The following is a 14,647-nucleotide window of genomic DNA, read 5'->3' as shown; positions in this document are numbered from 1 at the left end:
AAACTTGAGTTAATTAAATGTAGCCCGTACATGTGACAACTAGCCCCGGTCTATTCTATTTCATGAGCCGAATTAGAACTGTCAAAAACGTATTGCATTGTAATGCAGCAAACCACTGCAGCTTCTTGTCATTTGACTGAAAAGACTACCAGATAATTTCTAATTTCGCTATGTCTTTGGCTGCATACACTTGCAGTGTTAAGGCGAAGTGGTTTTGTTCTCCAGCACCACCCTCGGGTGAACAGCGCGCGCTCAACTCACTGTCAACACCTCAGGTCACAGCGCCACGATGAAGCAGCCTCCATACACTCACTAACGCAGGCTTTGCCTACCGCAGCACGACCACAACCTGCTTCGACTGCATCCTGCTAAGAATTAGACATTTGACAGGGACAGTCGGAAATTACATTCACTACCATGGATGCGGTGTCCATTTCTAGAGAGCGCGATGATGCTGAAATCACAGATTCATCCACGACAGAGGGACCTTCTCAGGAAGCACCTCAGAGGTACGTTGAATGCCGGGCTTGTAAGGCTAATTGTTGGAGCAAGTGTGTCTGTGAGTGAACGTAAGTCTTTTAAATGGTTGTTTTTGCGAATAGACGGGAATAACGAACGCGTCGCTTTTAAGGTGTCCCAATATCAGACCCACTTGGCTATTGTTTACAAGCGAAAAATACTACTCTCTGAGGATAACAACCACATAGTATTTTGAAAGTACAAGGAGACCACGAGGGAATAAATACTACGAAATAGTATAATTAGTTGGGTTTGTCCTTATGTAATCCATAAACTGACATGAACGCGGATTTTGATGCTACAGTGGATGTTTTTGGTCTCAAAAGCCTATGTGCGAATTTCTATGGCAAACTCCATGTTAATTTATATTTGACCTACAGTACATCTGACATTCAAAAGGACACTTGCGAAAATTTCTTAAAATGCTTGCAATGAATGACAAAATAATATTCTGCAGCAAATTCTGCCTCTTGCAAATTTAGCTTAAAAATAAGAGGCACATCATATCAGTCATTCTTTATATTATTAGGCTAAGATAAATCATTCCTGTTATGCAGTACATACATGATAAAAAGTAAATTTAAATATTAAAATGAACAGAAGTATTTCTAGGGTACACCATATGATAAATATGATCTGGTCATCAAAATTAATGTATAATAGCTTTATTGTTAGCCTAATTATGAGAAAATGTATAGAATGCTTAAATGGTCAGAAATGAAAAGCCAAAGTTGCTTAGTGTGGAACTGACATGATGTCAACTTTTTATGTTTAAAATGTTTTATAGTAACATATCAGTATCTATAATTGTATCTAACAGAATGAACTGCTTTAAAGTGGTATATTAGTGTAGTGTACTATTTTTTATTGCTGTTATCTATGTGTATGCCATTGTGGTCTCTGATCTGAAGACAATCTTGATGTTTTTGGACGCAAATTATTAGTATTAGCATTTTTTTTTATGTCATATTTAGAAAACCAATACATTTGCTATTCAGAGTGGCACTTGAGAAATATCCCACTTTTCCACTTCTTTTAATGGATGGCAAAACAAAAAAGAAGAGTAAATCTTTTTTTTTCTAGCCTCATTAGTTAGGCATGTTTCTTTTTGTCTGGAGTAATTCTAATAATGAGCTACACAGGGATCTAGGACTTTAATGGAGGTGTTAGACGATTGACTGAGATTGTTAATCACAGTTACTCTGCTCATCTGCTCTGAATGAGACATTTTGCTTCAGCATAACAAGGTGTAGATTCCCTGTTCTGTATCGAGAATGGTTATCTTTAATGACGAAATCTATCTGTAGATCAAAGTACTGCTGAGCAGATGGTGAGATGCGTTCCTCAGATTTGGTGGAGAAGATCCAGCTGAAGCTGCAGTGACTCATGTTTCAGTATGACCCTCTCAAGAGAAGCCTTGTCTTTATATTCCAGTGCGACGCTCACACGTGGGCCCCTCTTACCAGCCTTTGATTTGTTAATCAAAGGTTTTGTTCCATGTTATTATCTGTTGTTTATGTTTCTTAAAATGGTTGCACGTATCCTGCACACAAAAGCAAGTGCTTCATCTCCCAAAACTGTCACAAACAAGCCCGGGAGATGTTACAGACTGGTTACAAAGACATTAATCTGAATCTTTTAGTTACGAATTATACTACTGAGATGACAATTAATAATAGTTTAATTTAGTCTGCATGTGTTCAGCTAACATCTAAATTACCTGGTTTCATTCAAATAGAAAAGTATTTAGAATCACTGAATCAACCTAAATATATTATTTTATAAAAACAAAACAAATTATTATGGGTTAAATCAGGTAAAAATAATGCTCTGTAAGGTAACAATTGCAGATTACCACATTTTATAGTGCAGAGAGTTTAATTTATGTTAATTGATTATACAATTTTAAGCTTGAAGGCAGCAACTTTGCAATTGGGTGCAATACGATGTGAGCAGTGTCACTTGATTCACCCTTGTGAATCAGTCCAATTATTTTTGATCTGGATTGAGTCACCGTAGGTATCAGTGGCCTGAAGTAAATCTCAAGCAGTATAAGTGTCCATTATACTTCATGATATTAGGCAGAGTTTTCTGGCCAACATGGCTGACATTCACTGAAATGCTGTGAGGGCATCTGTTCAGTCAGTTCAGTTTCTGTTCCATTCCAGTCATTTATACTAGATCATGACTCCTACCAAACAAGATCCACTGAGTAAAAAAGCTTAGGGGAGATGTGAATATGAACTGAGCAATGTAACTGCAGAATATTATTTATATGCACATACCAATTGGTGCAAAGGGAGCAAACAAATTAGGTATTTAGTGAATATTTATGCTTGCTCCAGTAAACATTTAAGCTGTCTGTAGTTAAATAGGGCATTTTATGAGCAAATTCACTCTGGAAATTACAGTCATATCCATTAAGCTCAGTTTTTCTTATCTTTGAGTCATTGCTGGGTTCAGGATGGGATCTCCTCAGTAAATATGCTGTTTTTCCTTGTCTGATGCTGAAAAGATTAACTGATTTCACCCTTACAGTCTGACAGGCCACAACAATCACCTCTGAGTTCTGGCAGCGCAGACCGTCTGACACGGCGTACCAGCTGCAGAGCTGTCAAATCACATTAGGCCTGTGTTCCTTTTGATAACCATCAAAACCAAAACCCATGAGCTCCATCAGATGCTGAAGGGTCATCGCAGGAAAATTATGCCTGCTGTTGCTGAGTTTTTGATAACATATATAGAAATGTAACAAAATTATGTAGGAATTCTTCAGAAAGCCTTTTAATGGGAACAAGCACACTCTCTTGTAATGTAACAAAACTTTATTATATCTGATTACAATACATACATTAGATTGCATTCACAAATTTCCTGATGCTTTTTTTGTGGCTCTGTGTTTAGAGAAGATTGCTATGCTTTATTCATATACGCTGTCAGTCAGTAAAATGTAAGAATACAGTATGTTTGTACAGTACACCTCTGCAATATCTCACACAAGGAAGCAAATTAAGAGACCCTGCTTTGCTGTGGTGATCTTAAGGATGAAGTTAATGAAGATGAAGCAGTTCACATCCAAATAAGCAATGTGTCAAGAATTATTTTAAGCATTTAAGCCACCCAAGATGCTCAGTAATGGGAGATAAAAAGGGCCGAGGGTTAGGAGCAAGTGTACTGTTTAATCCTGGTGAAATGTAGCATTTATTCCAACACTTCTGGTTCAAAGGTCATTTTATTTTCCTTGCACATGATTTATCTTAGTTGTTTGTATTGTCAGTGGCCAAAGGGGATCGGTCTTGCATATTATAATCTGCCTAAATTAGTTTGCACATCTAAAGAATCCAAAAAAAAGACAGCTTAGTTGTTATTTGAACACATTTACAGCTGTCATGTGTACCAGTGTTTGCATAGCTTGTCACCTTGGTATTACTAAAGAGACAGCAGTACATCTGTGTAAAAACAAGCTTGTTAAAAGCTTACGATTTCATCGTTATTAGGACCTGTTAATGTTTAAGAGAGTAGTTGAAATGCTTTCTTGCACCAAAACTGCCAACTTTATAGTTGAAATGTGGTAAACGGATAAGCAGATAAAAAAGTTTATATTATGACCCTATATTTTACCTTTTCTGAACTCGGTAAGCTAAGAGCATACTTTAACAATTCAGCATAATAAAAACTAAAGGTACCCAATAAAGAGTCATAAATGTTATTATTACTATTGTGAATTAACTGAATAATAAATACATGAATACTGAATCTTAAGCTCTGGTTCTTCGTGGTGATTTATATTATTTAGCAGTACATTTTAAGGAGTTGTCCCACTCTCATATTTACTTCCTCAGCAGTTGAGTTGTAAGCACTAGTGAGCCCTTTTCTCTCATCTGAACAGGCTTTTATGAGATTGACAGCGTAAGCTAATGGAGTCCCTCCTTCTTGGCCTAATTGGGCCTACAAGCATTTCGCTGAAACATTTTTTAGACAGCAATGCTAATCTAATATACAGTATGTTGCCAGCAACTCAGATGTGCACTCAAAAATACTCTATAGGCCATTTCCTGGCAGAAATAAACTGTATGTTAGAGTCATATTTTTCAGAAAAAAACAAGACAAACATAAGCTTTTAAAAAAGTGGGAGAGTTAATTATTTTATATTACAAAATAAAAAAACTAATCTTTAAAGGGATAGATCTCTTTGGAACACAAATTTTTGACACAAAGATATTTTTGATGCAATCTGAGAGCTTTCTGACCCTCCATGGACAGCAACAGAACTGACAAGTTCAAGGCCCAGAAAGTCATTTAAATAGCCATGTGACATCAGTGGTTTAACCTGAATAATCTTTACCAGAATAATTTTTGTGTGCAAAGAAAACAAAAATAACTGCACAAAAATTATTCTCGAAGCTTTCAATCTTCGGATTTCATCAAAAATGTCTTAATTTGTGCTCTGAAGGTGGACGAAGGTCTTACAGGTTTGGAACGACATCGGGGTTAGTAATTAATAACAGAATTTTCATTTTTGGTTCGAACTATCCTTTTAAACTAATTTTATTTGTTGGTCAGTATGATGGATTTAGACATTCAGTGCATGGAAACTGAAAGTGTGTGTACAAAGTGAAATCAACAGCAAGATGCAATAGTTAAATGCAGTATGCATTATTATATGCATAAACACCATCAGCAGTTTAATTACAGCCCTTTTACGTTTAGCATATACAACTTACTGGCAATAATATTCTAAATATGATTTACATTTACAATACTGTGTGTATATATATATATATATATATATATATATATATATATATATATATATATATATATATATATAAATTATTTTATAATTTACATCAGAAATGACTAATTCTGTCATTTAATCACTCTTATAGCTAGAACTCAGTTAGTTCATTTGTAAACCAGTTCAGACGTTTTATAAGAATCAGTTCAAAAGAATAATTCAATACAAATCTGACATCATAACGGCCTCTCAGAGCAGGTTCCAATCTAATCACGTAACTAGGAACAGCATGTTTTTTCCTTAAGTGTAGTGAAGCACAAAGTTATGAACTGACATTTAGTAAAGTGAAAATAATTAATTTCCCAAAATGACTCAACTGGATTGTTCAATCAATCATTCAATGAGTGATTTATTCAAGGCTGTTCTTGTAACAGTTCTACTTGGTTCATTGCAAAATATTGAAAGGTCTTGATTTCTTCACTTCACATGATTAATGTGACTTGCATTTTTCTAAAATGAAGTGGTGTGAAAGCAGCTATGGAATAGACTGTAAATATTTGATGATTGATAAATGACTCTTTTATTAACAGTGAGGTCCCTGAGGTTTCGCTGTGTCCTCCAGACAGTGACAGCACAGGATTTCAGATGCGTTTGGTCAAGATAGAGGAGAACCAAGCCGACGGCAGCAGTCCACTCAAGTCTCACTCCTCTACTCAGCTCCATAATCAGTTGTCGCAGGGATCTGGCTATCATTCACCACAACCCAAACGATGCCCCTGCTGTGACCACCAGCAGTCGAATCAAAGCAATGTCTGTCCAGGTCAAATGAATGCTTACCATCAGGCAGACTGTTCAGCCAGTCCTGTGAAGACGGTCCATAGTTGCAGTCCATCACGCCTTCCTTCGTGTCACAATAAAACACAGTGCCATTGGCTTCATGAATCTCATGATGGCAGTAACCACAAGCCTGCACAGCGTCACATGGTGACAGTGAGGTCCGGACTCTTTTTTTTTGTATAAATATCATTGTAATGGACATAAATGATTGTAAATATTTAATTATGTTAATCACTATGTCTGTCTGCTCAGTAGGAATGCTGGTTTGCATAGGATACCAAGGAGGTGAGATGCTTTTATAGCAACTAATGATATTTATTTGTTTATATAACAGTCACATGAAAATCATTATTAAGATTTTTATACACAGTAATACAGTAGTGAACATTAACATTTATTTAGAGGAATTTGGAAGAAGCATTCAAATACTGAGCAAAACATGCATGTAAATGCAGTTTGGTGAATACCAGCAGTGTAATATAAATCCATATGCCATACAGCAATTAGATTAAACTTAATAATATGAACAACATTTATTTTACAGCTATTCCCAGGTTATAGTTGAGTACCCGATGACCGTACTCATCTCATGTACAGTAGTTCTGTTTGCATGTTCACTTGCTGGGATTTTGACTGGTCCTCTGCCAGACTTCTCTGACCCTTTGCTGGTGAGTATCTGGATCTCTGTTATATATGTGATAAATAATAATGATAGTTCACCCGAAAATGAAAATTCTCATTAATTACTTATGTCATTAATTACTTATGTCATTCCAAACTGTTCATCTTTGGAACACAAATATGTGTTTATTCCTCTGCTTGTAAAAAAAAAAGTAATTTTTTTTGTTTTCTTTGCACAAAAAAAGTGTTCTTGTAGCTTCATAAAATTACGGATTGAGCCACTGATGTCACATGGACTGTTTTTACCAATGTCCTTACTACCCTTCAGGGCCTTTAAAGTGTTTTCTCTCTATGGAGGTTCAAAAGATTCTTGGATTTCATAAAAACAAAAAATCTTAATTTGTATTCTGAAGGTCTTGTAGGTTTGGAACGATGTGAAGGTGAGTAATTAATGACAGAATTTTCATTTTTGGGTGAACTATCCATGTAATGCTTAATGTTTATGCATCTGTTAGTACTACAAGAAAAAAAAGTAAATAAGATATATACTAAAAGTGACATAAAAATTAAGTAAAAAAAGTACGATCAAGTCCAGAATAACAGATATACGGAGCCCCGCACATGACATGCAAGAAAAAAACAAAATTGTGTGCACGATTTACTAATTCATTTCCTCAATGTAAAACATGCACACGATTACTATTGCATTCCCTCGATTTACAATTACGACTTAGTAAATCGTGTACACGATTTAGCCTAATATTTTTCCTGCATGTCATGTACGGGGCTCCGTACAGATAAACTCAGATTGTGAGATAAAAAGTTACAGTTTGAAAAAAGGGTTACAATTGTGAGATTTACAACATAAGATTACTATGAAAGCCATGTCTCTGCCATCAGATAACGGTCACATTTTTTCCTCACAATTCTGACTTGAGGAAAAAAAAATTTGATTTGTGAGATATAAAATCAGAATTGAGTAATATGTTAACTCACAATTATAAATTTATGACAAATGTTATATTTCAATGGGAATGGGCTCTACACCTAAGAGTAATAAAGTCTTTACAAGTAATAATGCTGAAAGTGTGATTTAATTTTTTTTTTACTCTGAGGCCGAAATAGGTTTGTGCCTATGAATACCTTTCTGAAAATAAAGTGACCAGCGGTGGTCTTTCATCATTAGAATTGTAAATTAGCCTCTCAAATATCTTAAATTCATTTTTATAATGACTTCAAAGAGTTTCTTCTCACCGTTCATGTCTTTGATCGAACCTCACAGGGATTTGAACCTCGTGGAACAGACATAAGTATCCGGCTAGCAACGTGGATGAGGTTACAGCAAAACACTGGACCTGGAAAATCACTGTCCCCATTTCCATGGCAACTCACAGAAAGAATAGCAGGGTATTACTTATGATACTAAAAATACTTTTAAATTAAATTCATCATTTCACAAAATCAGACTGCTGCTTGCTTTTAGATTCAGATTGCTGTTATTACTAAACGGCAGAAAAAAATCATGTTTGTCTTACAGAGAAGACACAGTTAAATCTGAACCTCAATCAAGAGAACGATCAAGAAGAATGTTGCGCAGAGATAACACCGTGCACAACTTTTTTTGTAATGCCCCAGGTGAGATTTTACTTAATGTATTATCAGATATTTCCAAATCAAATAAATCAGTAAATGGAGCACAAAATGTTTTATGTTGTTTTCTGTCACCCAATGTGTGGTCCTGTAGGAGAGCGCTATGCTCAGCTGGTCTTCCGCTCTGGAAACTCTGCCAGTCTCTGGAGTCTAAAGGCAATTCACTCCATGTGCCAGATGGAACAGACACAGGTAAGACAAGGACTGTTTTTTTCCCAAAAGGGCATAATATTCTTAAGAACTTGTTAAATGCAGTGGTTCGATGGATATGTCTGATAGAATCTATTCAGTAATAATCTGATTCAAATATTAGAAAATTTACTTTGATCTCATTAGTAATTATAGATATTTGTACTGGCAAACATACAATTTTTTTTTCTGCACTGAATGCACTGACAACATCTAAAATGCATCTAAATGCATTTTTTATACAAATGAAATCCATTCCAAAAGTGAAACTTGTATATTATATTCATTCATTACACACAGACTGATATATTTCAAATGTTTATTTATTTTGGTTTTGATGATTATAACTGACAACTAAGAAAAATCCCAAATTCAGTAATTTAAATTAAGACCAATACAAAGAAAGGATTTTTAGAAATCTTGGCCAACTAAAAAGTATGAACATAAAAAGTATGAGCATGTACAGCACTAAATACTTAGTTGGGGCTCCTTTTGCCTGAAATACTGCAGCAATGCAGCGTGGCATGGAGTCGATCAGTCTGTGGCACTGCTCAGGTGTTATTAGAGCCCAGGTTGCTCTGATAGTGGCCTTCAGCTCTTCTGCATTCTTGGGTCTGGCATATTTCACAATACCCCATTGATTTTCTCTGGGGTTAAAGTCAGGCGAGTTTGTTGGCCAATTTAGAACAGGGATACCATGGTCCTTAAACCAGGTACTGGAAGCTTTGGCACTGTGTGCAGGTGCCAAGTCCTGTTGGAATGACATCTGCATCTACATAAAGTTCGGCAGCAACAGGAAGCATGAAGTGATCAAAAACTTCCTGGTATACGGCTGTGTTGACCTTGGACCTCAGAAAAAACAGTGGACCAACACCAGCAGATGACATGGGACCCCAAACCATCACTGACTGTGGAAACTTTACACTGGACCTCAAGCAACGTGGATTGTGTGCCTCTCCTCTCTACCTTCAGACTCTGGGACCCTGATATAATGCAAAATTTACTTTCATCAGAGAACATAACTTTGGACCACTCAGCAGCAGTCCAGTCCTTTTTGAAGCAAGATGCTTCTGACGCTGTCTGTTACTCAAGAGTGGCTTGACACAAGGAAGGCGACAGCTGAAACCCATGACTTGCATACGTCTATGTGTAGTGGTTCTTGAAGCACTGACTCCAGCTGCAGTCCACTCTTTGTGAATCTCCACCACATTTTTTAATGGGTTTTGTTTCACAATCCTCTCCAGGTTGCGGTTATCCCTATTGCTTGTACACTTTTTTCTATCACATCTTTCCTTCCCTCGCCTCACTATTAATGTGCTTGGACACAGAGCTCTGTGGACAGCCAGCCTCTTTTGCAATGACCTTTTGTGTCTTGCCCTCCTTATGCAAGGTGTCAATGCTCATCTTTTCGACAACTGTCAATTCAGCAGTCTTCCCCATGATTATGTAGCCTATAGAACTAGACTGAGAGACCATTTAAAGGCTTTGCAGGTGTTTTGAGTTACTTAGCTGATTAAAGTGTGGTACCAGGTGTCTTCAATATTGAACCTTTTCACGATATTCTAATTTTCTGAGATACTGAATTTGGAATTTTCCTTAGTTGTCAGTTGTAAAAATCAAAATTAAAAGAAATAAACATTTGAAATATATCAGTCTGTGTGTAATGAATAAATACAGTATACAGGTTTCACTTCTTGAATGGAATTAGTAAAATAAATCAACTTGATGATATTCCAATTATATGACCAGCACCCGTACTTCTAATATAAATATTCCAGATTGGTAAAGGTTTTTTTGGTTCCTGTACTTTTTAGGTGCTGTCAATATTCTTATATAATATTTGTCTGCATATATCCAAAGATACAAAAAACTTTATCTACAAATACCTACAAAATTGAATGAGATGAATAAGCATGAAAACTGCAGTACAACTGTTTTCAAATCGAAATATTGTAGCTGAAAAACGCTATTTTTTATTACTCATTTTAGATCCGTTCTGGGACACAATTTGATAAACTTTGCCAGGTCAGATCAGAGTTACATGGCTCCATGGTGAAGAACGAGTGCTGTCCAAGTTGGTCTCTGGGAAACTACTTGGCTGTTCTTAACAACGTTTCTTCCTGCTTTAGTCTGACTGCACAGCAGGTATCTGAAAGCCTTAGCCTGCTCAGATTCTGTGCCCCTTACTATCATGATGGAAGACTGGTTGCATCATGTACTGAGAGGAGTAAATTTGGCCGCTGTGTATCCGTTCCACACCGCTGTAAACTGTCAAGCATCTTCCAGATTCTCCATTACCTTGTGGACAAAGACTTCCTGGGGCCACAGACAGTTGAATACAAGGTTCCATCCCTAAAATATAGCATTGTATTTCTCCCAGTGAAAAAGGGAGATCCACTCATGAAAATTTATTTGGACCATTTAGAGGGTCATGAACTAACATACAATAACACCTCCATAACGGGAATGGATTTGGGAATTAAACAAAAACTTTTCAAGTATTACTTGGCACGGGACTCTGTCTATCCTGTTCTTGCAGCTCTTGCACTTTTGTTCACAATGGGACTATATCTCAAATCACTATTTATAGCAGTAATGTCACTGGTTGCTGTCATGTTATCACTTTCCACCTCATATTTTTTCTACAAAGTTGCATTTCGCTTGACATTTTTTCCACTCCTCAACCTTGCATCAGTCCTTGTGCTTTTGGGAAGCTGTCTGAATCAAGCCCTAACTTTTGCTGATTTCTGGAAACTGCAGCTGAGCCACAATCCTCCAGCTGTCCCTAAAAAAAGAATGAACAGGGTTCTACAGGAAATGGGATACTTGATATTAGTGTCGGGTCTGACATCTAGCATCACGTTTTACTCAGGCTACATAAGCAGCATCACTGCCGTGAGATGCTACGCTGTATATCTTGGCAGTGCCTCATTAATCAACACATTTTTTGCTCTTATTTGGCTTCCGTGCACCCTCATTTTGCAAGAACGCTATGCTGTGCAGGCTTCAAACCCTGTAGTGAAGGCAGCTTGGAAGCCCTGCTGCTCCAAAAATACGGGTGGATTCTGGGAGACAAGTTCAAGAAAGCGTTGTGTGTTTACCTTGAGACAGAAGCTTCGGACATTAGGGCGAGGGATTTCAGACACATCAAACCTGCTTTTTTTAAAGATCCTGCCTTGTGGAGTGGTGAAATTCAGATATATATGGATCTGCTGGTTTGCAGTGCTTGCAGCCGGAGGGACGTACATATCATGTGTGGACCCTGGCATGAAACTGCCAACTTCAGACAGCAAAACAACTCAGCTGTTTCGCTCCAGTCATCCCTTTGAGAGATATGATGCTGAATATCGCCACCAGTTTATGTTTGAGCGAATGAAACGGGGTGAAGATGAACCCATGTCGGTGACTCTAATTTGGGGAATCATTCCATCAGATGATGGTGACCACTTCGATCCAAAAAGTAATGGATCTTTAGCTCTTGATCCAGGATTTAATATGAGCAGCCCCCAAGCCCAGATATGGTTGCGGGATCTGTGTGGAAAAATTCAAAACCAGAGCTTCTATTCTCCATTATCAGCTCACCAAGAAACAGTAGAAGACAATGTGTGTTTTGTGGAACAATTGATTCACTGGGTTTCTATACGTCGCTGTTCTGAAAGTGAGGACGCGTTTAGCTTCTGCTGCAATAATATTCCCTTTCCTTACCCCCCAGGTGTTTTCGAGCAGTGCCTTAGCATGATGGTGGCAGAGCAGCATGCAGAAGGGCACTCACCCAGTGCTGGAGGCCTACGGTTTGACTCAGAGGGTCGAATCACTGCCCTTGTTGTAATATTCAAGACTGTACAACTTTACAGCTTCAACTTCAGCAGGATATCTCAATTCTACCAAGAGATCTTATCGTGGTTTAATGGGGAAATCTCCAAGGCTCCAGTGGGACTCCAGAAAGGATGGTTTGTAAGTCAACTAGGATTATATGATTTCCAGCAATGTTTAAGTTCAGAGACTTTGGAGGTGGCAGGCTTTTCAGTAGCTCTCACATTTGTACTACTCTTACTAATGACATGGAATATTCCATTAAGTCTCTACGTGTCCGTTGCGGTGGGAGGAAGTGTGTTTGCTACTGTTGGCCTCCTTGTGCTCTTAGAATGGCAGTTAAATGGTGTGGAAGCACTCTTCATTTCAGCAGCTGCAGGTCTTTCTGTTGACTTTGTGGCCAATTATTGCATTTCATACAGCCTGGCCCCACACAGTGAAAGACTTGGCAGGGTTGCACATTCCCTGAAGAGAATGGGTTGCCCAGTAGCTACTGGTGCTGGGGCGTACTTTTGCGTGGGCATTATTATGCTACCCGCAACTGCATTGCTTTTCAGAAAGCTTGGGATCTTTCTCTTGCTTGTGAAGTGCGTTGCATGTGGCTTTGCCACTTTCTTCTTCCAGTCACTGTGCTGCTTCTTTGGACCCCAGAAGAACTGCGGGAGAATAACCCTACCTTGTGTTACAAAGCCAGCCACTGAAAATATACTGTCGTCCTGTTCGACTACGGAACCCGGGACCTCCAATCCCGCAGCTAATGGGGCATTTGGCTGTGGCACAAGCTCTCGGGTTCAAAGAAGTTTTAATAAGGAAAGCGAAGGCTTTCTTTGCCCCGATCAGCAAAACCATAGAAAGCGGCAACCAGTTGGTGGAAGGGAGCCAGAAAAGTACGAACTGCAGCCACTTGCTTGCCAGCTGAGCGACAGCTTCGAGAATAGCACTTGCACCAGCAAGCTGTCCAACAGGCCTTCTGTCCTTTCTGATGATATTCAGTTCTGTGGCCTTAGTCCAAGGCAAGACTATGATCGAATCAGCATTGAGGCTGACAGCGCAGAAATGTGTAGCAGACATCTTAAAGGTTGCAACCCGCCTCCAGCACTCCAGACCTCATCTCCGTACAAAGAGAACATGTTGCGTCCTGTGGTTGCACCTTTACAAGATACATCTAAGGAAAAGGTTTTGTGCAAGAAATGTCGAGGCCAGTCTAGCAGCGGGCTTCAACTTTGGAATGTGTCTTTGTCGTCTTCCTCTAGCATGGAAGAAATCACAATCACTCAGACTACTGATACTGTCAATGAGAGGTCACTCTCAATAGAAGAAGCCACTAGCTGTCATTTACACAAACTGCTTTTATCATGTCAGTCTCAGAGCTCCATGGAGGGACTCGAAGACTCCAATGAGACTTGCTTAAGTGAGGTAGAACCTGCTATCTTAGTCCCTCAAGCTGTTAAGTTAGAGGAGGAGTTACAACCTGGCCACCTAAACGGCAAGAGGGACACTTTACGTCTGTCCTTGAAGGAGACTGTATATGACCTTGCCTCCCCGGGGTCTGGTAGGTTGAGGACAACACAAAGTGATGTGCCAGTGATACTGCCCAACAGCAAACCTGATATGCCCGACGTTTGGATAAAAAGGGAAGGAAAAGGTGAAGGTGGCAGCTGATCAATACTGTCAACACACTGAGCAAATCTAAACAACCACAGCATGGCCAGTACTTTATAAGCTGGGATTAACTTTTGTAGTCAGCAGCATATTATTACATTTCTGAATCTGTCTGAAAATGCATACCAGATAAAAAATAAAAAAAGAGCAGTTAACTGTTTGGAAATATACACAGTGCTTATAAATAATTTAAGAGGACTGTTTTTTTTAGCATGATTCCTTGCATGTCATGTAATATACACTGAATGTGCACCCACAATAGCCTTTGAAAAAGCCTTTCTTCAGGGGCCTTGAACTGCAAACTTACAAACACTTAAAGAACAATTGTGCCTGATCTTTTAAACATCCAAGCCATGAGCTTTTTAACTAAACTCCATAATTTTGCAATGGTCACAATCATTCACAAGGTTCTTTTACTGTTTTTTTAGACTCAACCAGTTAAGTTCTCCAAACTATTTTCAATTATTAAACACTTACAAAGCTCTTAAACAATCCACTACAGTAAATTTACACAATTTATGCCAGGAACACTTGGCATATGTGCTGGCTACTGTGGCTGTAACTGTTTTACATATTTTATTGCATGTTATGATAAAATAATATATTTTTTAACTTTTC

General features: G+C 38.2%; 1 protein-coding gene across 2 annotated transcripts; it reads left to right on the top strand.

Moving 5' to 3' along the window:
• Positions 1 to 208: 208 nt before the first annotated feature.
• On the top strand, positions 209 to 14,419 carry disp2 (dispatched RND transporter family member 2). Of its 2 annotated transcripts, none has more exons than XM_026285959.1 (8): positions 209 to 509; positions 5,848 to 6,252; positions 6,350 to 6,379; positions 6,639 to 6,762; positions 7,998 to 8,122; positions 8,253 to 8,350; positions 8,460 to 8,557; positions 10,544 to 14,419. In XM_026285959.1, exons 1-8 carry the CDS (start codon positions 418 to 420, stop codon positions 14,027 to 14,029), a joined length of 4,458 nt encoding a protein of 1,485 aa, XP_026141744.1. In that variant the 5' UTR covers positions 209 to 417; the 3' UTR covers positions 14,030 to 14,419. The 2 variants fall into 2 exon arrangements, with proteins under 2 accessions (XP_026141744.1, XP_026141742.1); XM_026285957.1 differs by having other exon boundaries at positions 6,347 to 6,379.
• The last annotated feature ends 228 nt before the right edge of the window (positions 14,420 to 14,647 follow it).

This window comes from Carassius auratus, chromosome 17 (genome assembly GCF_003368295.1).
Source record: "Carassius auratus strain Wakin chromosome 17, ASM336829v1, whole genome shotgun sequence".
In the NCBI taxonomy this organism is placed as follows: Eukaryota; Metazoa; Chordata; class Actinopteri; order Cypriniformes; family Cyprinidae; genus Carassius; species Carassius auratus.
Note: the sequence above shows the minus strand (reverse complement) of the source record. Positions and strands in the feature narration are given on the sequence as shown.

Bases quoted from the DNA above. Each gene is read 5' to 3' on its own strand.
- disp2 (XM_026285957.1), top strand. From the start codon at position 418: ATGGATGCGGTGTCCATTTCTAGAGAGCGCGATGATGCTGAAATCACA. The intron at 6,380-6,638 runs GTGAGATGCTTT...TTTATTTTACAG, and splicing joins TTGCATAGGATACCAAGGAG to CTATTCCCAGGTTATAGTTG. The intron at 8,123-8,252 runs GTATTACTTATG...TTTGTCTTACAG, and splicing joins CTCACAGAAAGAATAGCAGG to AGAAGACACAGTTAAATCTG.